General features: G+C 41.1%; 1 protein-coding gene across 3 annotated transcripts in view; it reads right to left on the bottom strand.

Annotated features, from left to right (window-relative positions):
- AADAT (aminoadipate aminotransferase) overlaps nt 1–8,075 on the bottom strand; it is a 32,119-nt gene extending 24,044 nt beyond the window's left edge. Inside the window, exons 1-3 of one of the 3 annotated variants that reach the window (XM_020805508.3) lie at nt 7,928–8,075; nt 2,698–2,813; nt 1,775–1,943 (exon numbers count right to left, since the gene is read on the bottom strand). In XM_020805508.3, coding sequence (XP_020661167.3) covers nt 1,775–1,943; nt 2,698–2,764 — 236 coding nt within the window. In that variant the 5' untranslated portion in view covers nt 2,765–2,813; nt 7,928–8,075. Of the gene's footprint in view, nt 1–1,436; nt 1,505–1,665; nt 1,944–2,697; nt 2,814–7,927 lie in introns of those variants that run through there. The other 2 variants (XM_020805510.3, XM_078393869.1) reach the window with 2 other exon arrangements.
- Nucleotides 8,076–18,537: the final 10,462 nt, after the last annotated feature.

Below are 18,537 nucleotides of genomic sequence, written 5' to 3' on the forward strand. Positions count from 1 at the left end.
GCTTTAGTATTAAAAGGTATTATGCATACATTATACAAGATTGTGGAAACACTAACCTTGTAAGTAGATAGAGCTTGGAAAACATATTTTTTGCATTATAACAATCCTTCAGTGAACATATGCAATGTTTTCTAATTGGTTTCAGTCTTAAAAGTAATTATATATTAATTAAAATATGAAGCAAGGCAAGGACAGATTCTTGGGAAACATACTTTTTTAATGTTGACTGAGGAATTCTGGTTGTTGTATCCCAAAACACATTTTCCAAGCTCTGTAATGAGGACAATCAATCAGACATGCCTAGCCAAATTGTTGGAACGGTGACCTTAACTGTAAAGATACAGATGTGCCAGCTTCTACAGATTGTCTGAGACTGAAGAGCTGGGCAGAAGAAGACTGGGGATTTTTCTGTTTCGAGTTGAGGATATTTTACTGGAAGAGGAGAGCCTTGACACATCACCAGCCAACAAGCAAGCAACCATCTGTGCTGCTGGAGCCTGCTTCGTTCTCCTTTTCTTCTACAACTTCCACTCCTATCTGTGCCTTTGCATACACTGCTCCTTGTATCCAACCTGGGGCAGTGCTGTCTATCCAGATGATGGGTCCTATGTAGAAACACAGAACAAAGACAGTAGAAAAGCAATAGAGGAGGCAGAGCGGGTGACAGATATATGCCATGGGCAAGAAAGACAGTTGAGAACACCCCAGACGTGGGGTGTAATTGCATCAGTGGAAATCATTGTTCAGAGTGAACCATCATAAGCCAGCCTTGGGTCACGTGCTTTGTTTCATTTTGTTATATCTATGCAAGTTCAAACAAGTGGGTTCTTAATCAAATCAAGACTGAACTATCTCTGGAGGCAAAAATGTTGAAACTGAATCTGTCATACTTTGGGCACTTCATGAGAAGGTAAGATTCTCTGGAAAAGACAGTAAGACTGGGAAAAGAGGAAGACTCAATACAAAATGGCCTGACTCTCTAAAAGAGGCCACAAGTTGAGTTTACAAAAACTGAGCAGGGCAGTTGAGGACAGAATGCTTTGAAGATCATTCATTCATAGGGCTGCCATAAGTTGGAAGACACTTGACGGAACATAACAACAACAATAATGTAAAGTTCCATAAATGTTAGGTATATCTATGTGAGAGTCTTATGTAAGATTAAGTGTTATTTTAAATTTTATTTCTCTATGTGCAAAATCCACGTTCCTTTAGAACTTAAGACTTACAGTCTGGTCCTATACCTGATGCTGCTTCAGCAGCTATGATTTAGGTGACATCCTCTACAAGACCTATTCACATAGTTGTACCTTTCCCCTAATCAAATTACTCCTTAAAATTGTCATGAAGTTCAAACTAGAAGTTAAGCAGAATGTGTATTTTGAATTATTAATCTGTTTCTCCATCTATGACAGGATTTCCTCAGAGATAAGTACCTCAGCAAACAGACTTGTAAATTAAGCCTGTGTTTACTTTCCAATGACCAATCACAAGAAAACATGCACTAAATATGGATGTAAGGAAAATCAAGTGCTGTGTGAGACATTTATTCAACTTTGAACAATATGTATTAAATCATCTCATTTCACTACAAATTACTGAGTTTTCACTAGCAAAGGCAGAAGAATTGTTGTAATTGTGCTTTGGGCACCACATAAAGGATACAGGACACCACACCTCCTTTCCCAGCATTTATTTGGAACATCCCTTTTAAAGAGCCTGTAACTTCAAAAGCACAAGGCAGTTTTGTAGTTTTTAGGTGCCTTTATTATACCCTGCTGAGGCAGAATACTGGAGAGCTCTCTTCATCAAGTCTTCGCCAATTTCTACTGTTGTTCCATCTCCGATGGCAATGCTTGCTGTCTTGAAAGGGAAAGTATTGGGATTTGGTGCCCCTCCAGCCAGTGAAATTAATGATGGGGGAGATCTTTGCATCAGCTCAGCTAAAGTAAAGAAGAATAAAAAAGGGAGGTACTTAGATAAAATATCAGAAGGAATCCCCAAAGAATAGTAAGGCCATCTAAATCTGAAACACACACAAAAGCTACTACATCTATTATTAGGTGTATTTATAGCCTACCCTTCCTCCAATAAGCTCAAGACTGCATACGTGGCTCTCCTCCCTCTACCATTTCCTCACAACAACCCTGGGATTGATAGACCTGAGTGGCCCAAGGTCACCCAGTGAGTTTCACGGTCGAATGGAGATTTGGACCCAGGTGTCCTGAGTTGCAGTCCAACACTTTGAAACCAACCTGGACCCATCCTTATCCAGAGATGGAACCACTGCCTTGCTGTTTGCTCCTCTGCCCGCAATTCTCTCCTTCTTCTCTGAAGTGTCTTACAATGAGAGTATGAAGGCAGGGGAGGTCTTATCTTTTAATATCTGGGCAGTGTTTCTAAATACTTTGTTGAATTTTATACCACATCATAGTCATAACTGAATACACAGGGGGCTGGATTTAGCCCTTTTGTCATCATTTTGCATATCTATGGTGTCGAATTGAGACAGAAACTGAAAGTGGCATGTGTATGATATGAAATTCTAGAGTACTTCCTGTGTGTGCGCGCGCACGCACCCCCCCTAACCATGAGAGCACCCGTCCTACTGCTCATTTACCCCACATAATAGGCCTATGCACCACAAACCCTTACTTTAGCAAAACCGGAGATTCCGGTAACTGAGTGCATACTCACTGAGGACTCTTATTGGAGATGCTTTCCTTGCAGCACTTACTGCAGTGATAAATCGTGAATAATTCATGGCCAATGTCCCAAGAAAAAAACCAGTCTCTGTATAAAATGAGCACAGGCTAAAATGAAAAAAAAAAACATATAGGAAATGACATTTTTCAAAATGTTTTTCAAAACACTGTTATAAATACCTGTTATAAATACTTTAAGAAGAGTACTTAAAATTATGATTCTTCAATAGAAAACAGACCCCAAACTCCATTACCTAAATAAGATTTATTCAAAATACATAAGCATGCTGTTTAGTATCTGTAAATGTCATCGTCATAAGAAGGATGGTAATAATCATAATAGTAAAACACAAGCAAATTAATTACTAGGGATACCATTATTCTTGTAACTGTACGTATAAGAAATGTTGTAATCAAAATTTAGCAATATTGTATGTTTACTAATTGAACTGTGTGATGGAGCGGCTTCATGGTACTTCTCAAGATCAATACAAATGAGGAGCATGTGGCATTACTAGAAGAGCCCCTCTAGATGAATATAATAATCAAATGGACCTGTAAGGGAGAAAGTGGTCCCTTTTAAACCAGGTCCCAGGTTTTTATTTAGAACACCCAACCTTGCAAAATCGAACCTACACGTTTCTGTGGCAGGTGAACCTCTTGTCTTCTCACTTGTCCGAAACAACTGAAATTGCTCAAAGATCACCTTCTCAAGCTCATCCTTTCATCTTTTGGATAACAGTCAGGACTTTATTAAATACTTTATTGGATCCAGGATGAATGTGTTGTTTGCTGTTAGATCAGAATCAACTTATAGTGACTCTAATAGAGCTTACAAGGCAAATGGAATATTTAAGGAGTTTAAGGAGTGCTTTTACCAATTCCACTACTAGTACGGTTTCATGGCAGACATTTGAATCTGGAGTCTCCTCAGTCCTAGTCCATCACTCTATCCACAACACCAGCCATTCTTAACTTTTTTTGGCCAAAAGCATAAACAAACCTTATAAGGTGGTATGTGAAGAACCGTTTCCAATAGATAGATTAGATAAATAGATAGATAGATAGATAGATAGATAGATAGACAGACAGACAGACAGACAGACAGACAGACAGACAGACAGACAGACAGACAGACAGACAGCTATGGCCCACACAAATCTGTAGGGCTATCTGTCTTGTATAACTTTTTCATGTGGGGATAAAAACTTTTCCCATAGTGAGACAATGGTATCAATCAGAAATTCTTTTAAGAACATTCCAAAAGCCTTGTTACTTTGAATCTGTTTTTGCTGTTGATTTTGTTTTCCATTTTTAGTGTGATATTTTATTTTTTAAAAATATTTGTATATATATTGTTTTTAGCTTTTAAATATTGACTTTTAATGATCTAAGCCATTTTGGGTCCTCGTAAAGGAGAAAGGTAGGGTAAAATATTTTAAATAGATAGATGAATAAATAAAGAAATAATTTATTATCTTGTCCATTCATTCTTTGTAATATTTTTATTACTAAAAGCAGCACCAACCATTTGCAAGGCCTCACGGTAACCTGTACAGCCCCAGATCAATTATTTGTGATCAAAATAAAATAAAATAAAATTCAAAAAGTTGCACAAGATTGTGGTTGTGATAAGTTTTGTCTTGTGGCTGACTTTGTTTTCAGTACATGAATGGTGTCTTTGACTCGTCACAGCATCAAATGCTGAACAATGGTCTGTCTGTAATTAAATGAAATGTCATCATGTAGCTACCATAATTCTTTTGAGACTACAGGACACCCAGTCTCTATCAAGCAGCTCTCAATGTAGCACCACATGGGATCCCTTCACCTATTTTAAATGTAAATTAGAGTTCCTTACAAAAAACCACAAGTGGCTAATGGACAAAGATTGGAGAGTGCCATCACTTCAAGATGAATGTCTACCCTTTCACTGGATCGACCAACAAAGAATTATAAGTTTTATTCCTCTGGAAGCAGCTGAGATATTCAAACCTTCCTCTTTTCCTTACCTCTTAAAATACAAATGTGACAAAGGTGTAGCATGTATTAGTTCTTTGTAGTGAGAACAAACCTTTGTTTCTTTAGCTGAATTAAGTTTTGCATTTAAAATTCCTGCATGTAATGCAAGCAGTCAGGGGGTGCCACAACATATCATACCGGAAGAAAAGAAACAGTTTCTGGAAAGAACAATAAAAATTGTCTCTCAAAGTGATTCAAAGAGATTTTCCTCCCAATTTTGTGGTTCATTCCACCTTTAAAAACAAGCAAATCATCTACTTAAAACATATTATCTAATTTTAAAGAGGTTTGGAAGAGGGTAGTAAGCTGAGGTCCATTTATTTAAGATACAAGTGTGTGTGTCTGTGTGATTAAGATAATCAAAAGATAGAAGAGAACCTGGACACAAAATTTTATTGAATTTGCCGGCCAGCATCCAACTATTTGATCTCAATAGGTCCAACTGCTTCTACCACAAATGTTTAGGGTGCACATGGCACCCCTTCCATCCGTTTGCACCCTAAGCACCTGCTCTGGAGAGCAGTTTTTGGCAGCCTGGACAGCTGTAGCGGAAAAGGGAAAAGAAAATTCTAAATTCTGCTGTCATCCAATATGAAAATATACCATTAGATCCTGACCACTTAAAATACATACTCTTAGCAGGGACTGCACAGTTACAATAGTCATTGTATTATTCAAAAATTTATGGAAATAGTTCTTCTCCCTCCCCCAATCGTCTTGCTGAATATCTTCTTCTTTAAGCGGTATATATTTGTCTGTGTGGAAAATTTATTAATTTTGTTTTCAGTATTCACTACATAACATTTGTTTTTACAGCAAGATCCTCTGAAAGACAGCGATTTATATGCTACAAAAGGGAGCACTTTTCTAACAAGCTAGGCCTGAAAATACATGTGACTTTCTGTACACTTCACAGACTTCTAATAACAAAAGTAAACTAACCAGAGGTGGACAGGCTATGGCTTGGATGATTCTGAGAAATACGGCTCATAAAAGTACTGGCCATGAAACTTAAGGCAGTCTAAGAGCTGTAGTCCAGAAAAGTATCTCCCTCCCCATTTTCTCAATAACTCCTCTCTACGATTCTTCTTCTTTAAGGCTGATGAAGATAATTATTTGGGACATCGTGTGTGTATGTGAGAACAGGGTGGAGTGCAGGATGAATTAACCCTTAGGCTATCAGGACAAATATTTCTCAATTGTCTCATTGCACTTTTTAGAAAGCAAGTGCACCCTCAACGCTGCACTGGCCACTCCGACCTAAGCTTGTTGCTGTTAATGTTTGAAAAAAGAAAGGTTTTGCAGTGCTTCCTGGGAGTCACAGTCTCACTGCCCATTAGGTTCTATAGGGTTACTCCCAAAGAAGGACAACTTCCAGGAAGCACCAAGGCAGATTTGCATAGGCCAAAGCATCCGATGTAGCCTCAAAGGTAGGTCTGCAAAACGTATGTGTCTACAGGTGTATGTTTGTGGGCTCAAACCCTTAGAATTCTGCCCTGGGAATTCTTGAAGAATTCTGGGATCTGGAGTCCAAAATACTGACATACTGACTTTTTAGTATAATTTTTGAAGATAGGTGGATATTTGTTGGGTGACCCTACCTCAGTTGTACAGCATATCACTTTCATGTGATACTTAGTTCTCAAAGTCTGTCTTAAGCATAGCCAGTTATAAAGGATCAAACAGCAAAAGTTGTGAAAGACCTTTCCATGAAACATTGGGCAGCGGAATACTAAACAAAGCTGGAGTATACATAGTCTGTCCTTAGACAAGATACAGTAGCTTCACCCATAATCGGCACTCCTATTTCATGTATAGCTTGGAAAAACTACTTTTTTGGAGAAAAAAATCCAGAATCCTCCAGAGAGCATGGAGATTCTGGGAATTGTAGTTCAAAACTTTTCTGTGTTCTGATTTCATGCTTAGCTGTGGAATAGTTAAGAAACTACATGCATATTTTCTTGACACTGTGTGTGCGTGTTATGTGCAGTCAGTCAGAAGCAACTTATAACGACCTTTATAGGGCTTTCAAGATAAGTGAGATGTTTAAGGAGTGGTTTTACCAGTTCCACTGTCCCAGTAAGTCTCCATGAATGAGTGGAGATTCAGAGTCCTAGTCCATCACCGTGTCCACTACACCACACTGGGAATCAGATGTGTCAAAAGTAAGATTTGAACCCACACCAAGACTTGGAGACCAGAATGCCCAGCACAGGGAAGGTACACCTTAGACCACTTGGCCATCCTGACTTGATACTAGATCCCCAGAAACCATGTGGTGGTTTATCCTGTCTTCATTTTTTTTATTTTGAGTACAAATACATCTTTGTTTATTCAGCTACTAATATAGCATGTCACTAGTGTCAAGTTTAATCCTGTAGCAGAAGGACGACATCTATGGCAATCCAAATGCTTATGTCAGGTCTCCTGATTCTTCAACACTAGCCATTAAGGTTAGGGCTGATCTGCCTACAAATAGGTGGACAGGTTATGCAAGTCTACAGGAAGACAACACAACCGGACATGGGGATGAATATGAAAACGAATCAGGATATTCAACGAATCCCACCCCTGGGGCTGGGGGACGGCTAGGGTCGGGCTTTCCCCCCTTTCTGTGCGGCCCAGGAAGAGGAGGAAAGGGATAAAAGCGATCCCCCAGCTCCACTGCCTTTGCAGAAATAGTATTTAAAGCCCCAAATATTATTTTATATCCTCCTCCCCTTTCTTTTCTTTAATTTTGCCAATATGGTGAGACAAACGAAGAGGGCTACTTCTTCAGAAGCTCCAGTAATAATAATAGTAGCAGCAATAGGAGTGTCATATCATGAATTTCAATATAGGGTGCCGTTTCCCGAAGGGCAAAAGGCAGTTTTCTGAGGAGCTGCGAGAGAGGGAGAGGGGCCCGGGATGAAAATAATTAACCTTCCTGCCTCCCACGCTTTACTAAGGGAAAAGGGAAAAAGCACAAAGCAAGCCTCAAGAGGGCCAACGAGAGAAACCCCCGGAAACCTTTCTCGAAGCCCGCGGTTTGCCCCCCCCCCCGTAGCTCGCCAGCGTCTCTCTTCGAGGCCGCCGAGACCGGGCCGATTAAAGACACGCGAACCGCCACGGACGGGCGTCTGGGGACGCTGAAACTCCAACAGGAGCCGCGGCGGCGGCGCTCATTCGCCCGAATGGGAACGCGACAAAGCCCCACTAACCTTCCCCGCGTCAGCGCCGGCCGCTGCCCGACCTCAGGCGGCCCGAGAAGCCGCCGCTTTGCTTTTTTCCCCCCTTTCGGGCTCCTGCCCGCGTGGTGCTTGCGGGGGGAGGCCTGCCACAGGAAGAGCCGCGCCGGGAACCGTCTCTTGAGTTCTCAGACGCGGCTGCCAGTCGCGGCCTCCCCCCCTCCCCACACTCTTTCTTCTGGGCATGTGCGCGGACTGTTTGTGTAAGAGGCATTTTGGCTCCGGAGAGCCTTGGTAGGTTCGTTGCAGGCTCGAAGACTTTTAGCAGGGTTTTTTTCCCCTGGCGTAAGCGTTCGCGCAGTGCACGCGGGGTGGTGGTGGGTGGCCACAGAATTTGGCATTGGGGGGGCAACAGAGTATAGATTGCATTGACGTCCCCGTTTTCTGAACGCCGAGCAATGGCTTTTATGCGAAAACAAAAGATTATTTCACATTTTAAAGATTAACCCTTGTTCATGGGAGAATCAGATCCCCCCCCACCCCAGATCTTAGAAATTCTGGAATTACATGTATCATCTGGGCCAGCCCCTATCAAAAAGGCACAGTGGGGAACTGAGCTCCCAACCCATATACCTAAACCTTAAAGCTATCCATAAGATTCCTCTTCCTTTCTTACCCCACATATAATCATGGTCGCACTAATGCTGCTAATCATCACTATTTAGTCCGTTTTCCATTGTCATAAAAGAATTTTAGGACACCTCAAGACGCCACCAAAGCAATACTATCTATGCATGTCTGTCTACAGTACTCATAACTGAACTTCGATGACTCTAATGGGACACATCTTGAAAACAGAATCTAGTTGTAGCTTACCAACATAGATGCTTCCCCTGGTTATTTTAACGTTTGGGGTGGTGGGCAAAGGAGCAAGAGACAGAGAAAGAAGAGTATGGCCAGGTGAACAATAAGGTCAACCTGTGACAGAGGTGCAACTATTGAAAGACATAGTCTCTTTCTTCCTCTTTCATATTGTCACCTCATCCATCCATCCATCCATCCATCCATCCATCCATCCATCCATCCATCCATCCATCCATCCATCCATCCATCCATCCATCCATCCGCATAGGTGCATTTGTGAGTGTGCATGCCTTAAAAGCAGCTTCTGCGGCTCTCCTCTTCCTTTGTGCTCTCAACACCCCTGTCAGGCTCAGAGTGATTATCCTGAGTGAGCCTGTGAGTTTCATAGCTCAATGGGGACTAGGAATGTGCTTATCTTTTATAAGGCCTTTGAATTGGGATTTGTTGAAAATATGAGCAAAGAAAGGAGGTAGAAACATTAGAAACACCGAAAGTGTGTGAAGAACGGTTATTCTTGAATACAGTATTTAGTTATGTTTTTAAACATACACTATGAAAGTCACAACCCACTATGCTGCTGTTTTCCGCCTTAGGTTGAGCTCCTTATCCCAACCCAACCCTACTGTTGGGCAGAAAGGACACCAGAGTTGCAACCTGAATGAATTCTGGCAGGCACTTTTCTTGGCAAACAAGAAGGGGGGCAGTTGTAGAAGAAGGACACCCAAAAATGGCAGGGAGGAGCAGAGCCACCTTTGCCAGCAACAGGATGGCTTTTGGGAGAGACTGCTTCCCCAGCCCCACCTTCCTTCATTTCCAAGATTAACTACAGTATTATTCTTCTCCAGGCGGGGATGAAAGGGACTCTGATCCCAATGGTAGTCTAGCAAATGTGCAGCAGTAACAATTCCCACAGTTATATGTGCTTCCATTTTACACCCTCTAGCTGCTTCTGGCACAAATTGTCGCACTGCTTTCTGGCATTCCATCCCCATATGCTCATGTTCTGCACGATTTGGATAAGAATCCATGTTTTTCCCCTTTTTGAATGTATTGAAGGCTGGGGAGAAGGAGCCCAGCACTTGACTCCTCTTAACTATTTTGGCAGAGGGGCACAATTGCAGTTCTGTCTTGCCCAACTCTGCCCCCCTCTCTAGGTGTTTCTAAGATTCTGACCCAGATTCCTTTACCCACGTCACTAGTTCTGTCCACAAGAACTTGCTCTCTTCACTTCCCCACCCATCCATCATGGCCCTGTGTACTGTGTACACTGAACCTGCCCACTTAATCTGCTTGTTTCCAACCTATTCTTGTGCTCTCACCCTCGCCCCATCACTTGTACTCTTGCCCTGTTTTTTTTAGTCACTTAACTGGCATCTCTGCACCATGCTCTTTCCCTCTAGTGTTACAAACCTGATCAGCTTCTTTGTCTCCCATGTTAATTCTAACCACCCAGACCGACTCTTTCCATCCTTTCCCACATACTGACAGTTGTCTCAGGATGAAATGTGTCACAGTCTATGTGTTCCATTTATTGGGTCTGCATTCTTTTAAAAGTCAATATCTGAATGCATTAAAATAAATATTCCATTGGTTATCATTGTCAACAAGCCTGAAACTAGTTGGACTACAGCTAATATATGTCTGGTTATCTGAACATATTTTTAACAAGAGGCATATCACAGTTTAAAAACTGAATATTCTTATTGTTTTGTCCTAATTCAGAATGAGTTTTTGTTTTCATTTAATGCAAACAGAAAACCACCAATTTTTCGAAGACATATTTATGTGTCGAGGGTTTTCTGGGAATTTTATTTCATTGGTATGCCAGCTTTCATTCGGGTTCTTCTGAGCTGTATCTTTGTGACCTATAATTAGACAAGGCAGTTCAGGGTACATGAATAACATGCAGAACTGTTGCCATTCTGGAAAAAAATGTCAGTCTGTCTTTTGATGATTATTTTTAAAACTGCTTTTGGGTTAAGGACATTACCTGACGCCAGAATAGTAATTTCCTGGTTTTATCATTCATTTCCTTTGACCACTAGATGTCGCTTAGGCACTTTCCATGGGGCACTATAAGCAGGCACACACAGAAATGACGCTTCCAAGCAGCTTATTCCATTTGATAGTAATTGCTTCACTGCAGGCAGTTTGTGAAACTAGAAGGAATGTGTCCCGCCTGAGCTATTACCAGCCTGAGTTTCATTGGAAGGGTTAATTTCAGTCAGGACCCATTAGTGGTTAGTGAAATAACTAGATAGAGAGTGTAGAAAATGCTGTAGTTAGATGGGCATTACAGATGTGTGCATGTGTAAAGGATTGCTTTGACATCAGAAAGGAAATGATAGATGATAAAAGAAAGAGCTTTCCTATTATAAAGTCAAGTGTATCCTGGAATTGCATGCTGCTGCTGCTGCTAAAACATTTGTTCAGTATCGGCAGTGGCTAGTCACTGTTCAGCACCCTGCAGGTGATTTTCTTTAATAGGGGCAACCATTCCTGTATGACCTGACACCTTTTGCTCTTCATTGGATTGCTATGAGGAGTTCTGGTATGGTTCATAGTGATGAAAGCCACTGTGAAAAGTTGTCTTCACCTTCAGAGGTGGCTCTAAGAGAAAAGACTTGTCTTGAAATTCTACAGCTTAAAGACCCAATCATTAACACATTTATTTTGCTTCTAAAATTGTATAATATAATTTTTGGTAGATCTGTTCATCATAATCTAGCAACAGCATGCAAATAATTGCCCCATGCATGATTGAGCATGTCTAAAGAAATCCATATTTCATTCCAGATCCCTGAAAATGTTTTTGAGATGATGGGGTTGGAGTCAAAGCAGGCAGACAGGTCATGATGAGTTTTGCATTTATTTTAAAATATTTTACCCTGCCTTTCTCCTTAAAAAAGGACCCAAGCACCGTACACCATTAAAATCACAACATTAAAAGCTAAAAATAGTAAATTATTCACATATTTTTAAAAAAGTATTAAAATGTTAGGTAGAAGCATTACTAAAACAGATTTAAGAGCAACAAAAATACAAATGATCTTAGACAGCTGGTCACCTTGTGTACGCATGTACGTTTTCACATGTATGTTCTTACATTAGCTTATTTAACCTTCATTCAGGAAGATGGAATGTTTTCATATCCCAAGAATCTTATTAATTATTAGATCTTAAGTCAAATCTCTGGTCATGTCCATTCTCTTAGACACACCCCTCTGAAAGTGAAAATAGCTTTTCACAGCTGATTTTCTACTACCATGCATAACAGCAGAACTACTACTAATACGAATCCAATGAACAACAAAAGATGGTGGGCCACACGGGCCATACAAAACTGGATCTATAAAGCAGGCAGTTTATATTATCATGGCTGCAAACAATGGCCAAAATCTGATTTTTATTCCTAACTAGAGTAAAAGCAGTGAATCTGTGGGAACATGCTGAGTCAACAGTTATGTAAATCTCATTGATTCAATCAGTGTGTTATAGATTGATATAGGATTTAGATCAACCTTCTTGAGCTTCAGCCACTGCCACATACAGTACAAGATTTTTTTTTGCAGACAAAAAGTAGTCAAGGCAAAAGAAGTGGAAGTACTTTTTGAAGAATGCAACATAATGCATTATGTAAAAAAAAAAAATGGGTTCTGCTATTTGGTAGTTGAGATATGATCCAGAGAAGCTGGAGTGAATGCTGGGGTGTGAGACAGCCTTCCTACTCGCAAAACAAATGGGAAGACAACTGCATAAAAACCCTATTGTTTCCTAAAATAGTAAGGTGTCATGTTTGTGGGGGGAAAGTACAGCTGGCCATAGCTGTTTCTGTGTTACATATTGACCCTGGAAGTGCAATGCAGTGACAATGTACTTGAGAGGAAGTTCTAGTCCAGCTCTTTCAAAGTGACTTGAGAGGCAATGTTGTAAATCTGAACATGTCCAAAGTTGCTAGACTGTGATACCTCCTGAAAGCTGCTTATCATTTGGAGACAGCATTCTCTCAGAGCATGCCTCAGTTTAAAAGCTCAGTTGAGAGGCATCCTCTGGAATTGGCTCCAGCTACACATGAAATTGATGGTATTTAGGTACCTGGTGTGGTATAGTGGATGCAGTGACTGACCAGGGCTCAAGACATCTGGATTAGATTCCCATATTGCCCATGGAAAATCCACGGGGGGGGTGACTAGTAAAAGTACTCCTTGATTACTTCATTTACATTGAAAGCTGTATTATGGTCTCTATAAGTTGGTTCTGACTGGTTCCGACTTGATGGCATATAACAACGTTATTTCAATTTATGTTTGTTGCAATTAATGGCGACTATTCCATTATTATCATTATGCTTGTTTCTATATATTAAATATACTGCCAAATTACCAAATTCTCCAGGGGTTCTTTATAGACATTGGGACACAAAACAATTAGTGAAATCAACATTCTATATTTTTACAGTCCTGAAGGGCAAGGATTTTTTTTTGGGGGGGGGTTGGTAGCTCCGTAAAGATAACTCAGCATCCTTTTTCTTCACTGTTTCCCAGAAGATCTGCCTCTGGCATTTTTACTACATGTATTCAAGTTACATTCTTGTGCATATTCTCTGTTTCTGAATTGTATAAATAGTTGGACATTTCCACCATGTATTTGCACACATGCATGTATGCACGCATGCACCCGCGCATGCGCGCGCACACACACAGATATACTTTTTTATTCCCCACTTTTCTCTGCATAGATTTGTTGTCTCCAGAAATGTGTGTATTATCTAAATATTAATATGCAGTGTTCTTCATTGATTTTTAATCAATAAAAGCCCATTTAATCAATAAAAGCCCATTTAAAGTACATAAGACGGATTCAAAATCAGAATAAAATAATCACTAAAATAAAACATTGTATGTTATTATTAAATCTATTACAGCTTGATACTGTCATGTTTAAGAGTACTTGCAGAGATCTTGTTGAATTTAGTAGAACCTTCATTCCCGCAAAATAGAATATGGAATCACTTTGCAACCATGGCAACTAACAGTTAGCTCAAATAGAAAGGGATTTTGATTATTTTGGAAGACATATCAAACTTACTGAATTTGAAAGGGAAAGAAATGTTGTGGTTTTGAAATAGTGTAGTAGGCTACTTCTGCACAAAGGTGTCCCCCAGTCTGGGAGTGGGATAAGAAAGATTCAATTGTGTAAAAGCCATGTACAGACCAGTTTTATTTATTTACTTACTTACTTGTCTTATTTGGGGAGATAGGGTCCTTCAGATAGTCTGGACTCAAGCTTTTTAGGGCTTTATCGTATGCTGTTGTATGAAACATTTTACCTTATTGTGAGCTGTTTATCTAGTGTAGTCATTCTCAACGAGGGCCATATGGCCTCCTGGGGGCCCCTGATACATTTGAAGGGGGCCACAGAATCATCTGTTTATGCTGTATCATTTGCACACAGCCAAAGGCATTCCTTGTTTGACAGGGGGCCCTGGAACCTGAGAAGATCGTCCAGAAGTTGGCACAGCAGTTACTGGAGAAACCTGACTGGAGGGGGTCACTAGAGGAAAGGTCCCTATCCCTGCACTGACAAGGACCTACCCTTCAAATCCCTTATGAAACTGCCACCACACACTGCTGTGCAGGACAGCAATTCTAAGTCTGCTGGATAGCTCAGTATTTTGTTTATCTGGCTACAGAGCCAGAGGCTGGGAGTTCGATATCTCAATGTGCCTCCTTGAAAGAGGCTGGACTCAATGATCTATAGAGTCCATTCCAGCTCTGTAGTTCTGAGATGATGATGATGATGTCTCATGTCAGACAAATGGATGACTCATTCATCTTGTTTACAAATTTATTATGATGAAGGATTCTTAGGGTGCTATTATCTTCCAGCCAGAGAAGTGGTATGTGTATTATATGGCTTGTATTTTAATTGAAAGAAAGAGAAATATTTTGCAGTGGCAGAGATGGAGATGAGGGAATGGAATCCCTGCTTATTGTTTGTTTTGTTTCTATCCTTCCTTTCTCCCATTGCATGGACAGCATGATGCAAATGGCAATAGATAAATTAATAATGTACAGTGGTGCCTCGCATAGCGAGGTTAATCCATTTTGGATTAACCTTCGCTATAGCGAAACATCGCTGAACGGGGCAGGAAAAGCCAATGGAACACATTAAACAGTGTTTAATGTGTTCCAGTCGGCTCCTTTACTCACAGTTCAGCGATGTTCCGGGATGGCTGGCAGCCATTTTTGCGCCCTCCCCTCGCTTAACGAGGGCACGAAAACACTGCACGTGGCCATTTTGGGCCATTTCGGGGCTTCCGGCGGCCATTTTGGGCCATTTCGGGGCTTCCGGCGGCCATTTTGGCCACCGAACAGCTGGTTGTTGGGGCTTCATTTTGCGAAGATCGGTAAGTGAAACGCTTAACAATCTTCTCAAAGCGAGTTTCGCCCTATCTAAAAGTCGTTGAGCGATCACATTAGCAATCCCAAAAAAGGGATCGCTATGCGATTTCGTCGTTGTACGTTGCGCTCGTTAAGTGAGGCACCACTGTATATTATGATATGGTTGTTGTGGGTTTTTTGGGCTCTTTGGCTGTGTTCTGAAGGTTGTTCTTCCTAACGTTTCGCCAGTCTCTGTGGCCGGCGTCCTCAGAGGACAGCACTCTGAAGCACAGAACACAGGGTGCTGTCCTCTGAAGACGCCGGCCACAGAGACTGGTGAAACGTTTGGAAGAACAACCTTCAGAACACGGCCAAAGAGCCTGAAAAACCCACAACAACCATTAGATCCCAGCCGTGAAAGCCTTCGCGAATATATTATGATATATTAATATGCAATTTTATGCTTGTTGAAAAACAGCCCTGACATGTATTTTGTGTTTGGGTAAGAAGTGGTTAACTATGAAAAAAGTAACCAGCTTCTGGGATTTTCCCTTCCTTGGTGTCACCTTGTGAATGTAATGAGCATTAAGAGGGTAAGCTGTGGGCGATCTTGACTGCTGCCATTGGCATTGTCAACATTCAGACTGCCCTTTGCTATGTAAAACTTGTCATTCTTTTTCCTGTTGGCAACACAGGCATGATATTGTGTAGCAATGTTGGGCCATTTCCAGGATTTTTGAATTGTGGGTACAGTAACACAATATATCACATTCATAAACTGAAGAGTTTTTTTTAAAAAAAGAATTAAATATAATATATAATAATGTGTTATCAAGTCAATTCTTACTTATGGCAACTAGAGATGAGGGTATTTGTATATGATTGTCCTTGCACAGCTGGACTTAATGAGGGTCCTGCCTCTGGGGCCAGACCATCCACTCATGCATCTGGTGGTGGTGGCAGCCCCACTCACCCTTCCAATTGTTCCTGGAGCGCTACTGTCTTCCTGCTCGTCTGGCCACTCAGCAGCTGTGCAGGGAGACTCATCTTCCCTCCCCCTGCCTGGAGTGGCTAGTTGAGCGGGAAGAGAGCAGTGCTCCAAGAGCGATTGGAAGGATAAGTAGGGCTGCCACCGGTGGGCATGTGAGTGGACGGTCCGGCCTCAGGGGCTGGACCCTCATTAAGTCTAGCTGTGCAGTTGTGCCATCTCTAATGGTAACCCTTTTCAGAATCTTCCCAGTAAAGAGTACTCAGAAATGGTTTACCATTTCTTTCTTCTGGGGGCACCTGGGGATTGTACAGCTTGCCCAAGGCCACACAGGCTGGCTCTCTTCACAAGAGGCAAAGTGGGGAATTAAACTCCCAGCCAGAGGTTGGGAGTTCAGTGAGCATTTAATAATAATAGCAAGCTGCTAATCTGATACATTTAAAAGGCAATTCTGTACTGTTCTTCAACATAGAAGAACAGTACAGAATTGCCCATTAAGAGGTTCTTTTCACACACCTGATCCAGTTGCTAAGAGCTTTTCTGAAGAGAAAGTCGTTGCCTCCTGGCAAAGAAGATCAGCAAGGAGAGAGACAACCAAAGTCCTGCCTGGTTACACGTAAAGCAGGTGGATTGTACACTTGGTGAGGGGAGCATGCTACTCCCGGCCCATCATTGCTTTAATCAGGGAAATATGAAAAAGGTGAGGATGCTCTACTAGATTATCCATGCGAGTCAGAATCTTGGAAAAATAGGGTTCAGTCACATGGAGAAACCACACAGCTAGAATAGGTTCTCCCTGTTTGGACCATTGCATTTCTGTGAATAAAGGGAGTGTGAAGGGCTAGCATACCCTCTCATTGCTTGTAGGCGGCGCATGATGCAAGCATGCCTGCATAGGGCTCTAGTTTTTATGGGAAGGATTTTCAAAGTCTGTTCAGTTCCAATGGGAAAATTTGTCCCCTGACCCCAAAGAGGTGGTCCAGTTTCCTTGTTCAGTGTAAAAAAACCAAACCAAACCAAAACAAAAAAACTCCCAAATTTACTCAAAAAAGATAATTCATTTGGAATAAAGTGTAGATGTTGCTTGTAATTCTCCCCAAATTGATGTTTTATTTTTATGTTAAAAGGTACACTAGCCCTCTTTAATCAAAAAGTAACTGATGATGAGTAATTTTGGACCTTTTAATGCATTACTGGTCATAGGTTTATCAGGAAAAGTCTTTTCTTTCTTCTTTGCTAATCTCATCTTTTCCCTCTGCTGTACTGCAGATTTTTTTGTGAAAGCTGGACAACCCCCATTTAATAATACAACAGCAACTTGTTATTTGAATGAATACATTGTGTGTCCCTCTAAGTTCAGGGACAGATGACAAAAGGCCACAGCAGGGCACTGTAGCAATTTTTAAGCTCCTGCCCTTGTACAGAACCGTGGGTGAGCTGCATATCAGAGGTCCTTTTGTTTAGATTCTGGAACTTGCCTTGAATTCACCTGTTTCCTAACACCTCTAAGCAATGGAAAAAAAAGGCATTGTGTTCTTGATTATCTTCAACTGGGCAGAATAGGATTGCTCCTAAACACAATTGTGGATACTAAGAAAAAAAAACTAATGCACTGGGGGAGTGGGGGAAACCAGTTATATTTTCCAAGTGGTTAGATGAAATAGGGACGCTGCCAGCACAAGGAAGAAAAATAGCAATATTGGAAGCTTCATGTGGAAAGAGCAAACCTTAAATCAGAAACGTACTCTTGCTCAGGAGTTGATCCAGACTCTGTGACAGCATACAATTGTGCCTTTAAATGAGGTGTAAGTTAAAGCATTTGTGATGTTTGCCCCTCGTGGCCCCTGTTTGTGTCCCCAAAACAGAGAGCTCATGAAGGCAGTTGATTTCTTTATCAATGTACTTTTCGTAGGAAAGACGAAGGTCCATTCATCACTGTCTTTTGAATAAAACAGGTTTATTGATTACAGAGGTTTCTATGATAATTCATAAGTATCTTCTTCAGGTTCATCAAGCATCAATAACAATCTTCTATATTATCTTATAGGTTACTATTCACTCCCCAGACTAATCACTCCTCAGATTCCCAAACTAACTCTCTCTCTCTAAAACTGTTTTCCAACTCAGATCCAAACTGTATTCCCCCTTCTCTCAGGCTCCACCTTTTAAACATCTCTGATGGCCCCACCTCTCAACCACATCAGCATAGAACAAGAATAATGCATGACTTATTTAACATAATAAGGGCGAACACCACAGCATTCCTATCGGTTACGGGAGAGTGACATGATTACCACCCATCTTTTCTCTCTCTCGCTTGCCTTCATGGCTATATTGTGGTTACACTTTGTGTGTGCAAGAGGATTCTGGTCCTTTTATTCTCTGATAGGGCCTTGCATACAATATAT

Source organism: Pogona vitticeps, chromosome 5 (assembly GCF_051106095.1).
Source record: "Pogona vitticeps strain Pit_001003342236 chromosome 5, PviZW2.1, whole genome shotgun sequence".
Classification (NCBI taxonomy): Eukaryota; Metazoa; Chordata; class Lepidosauria; order Squamata; family Agamidae; genus Pogona; species Pogona vitticeps.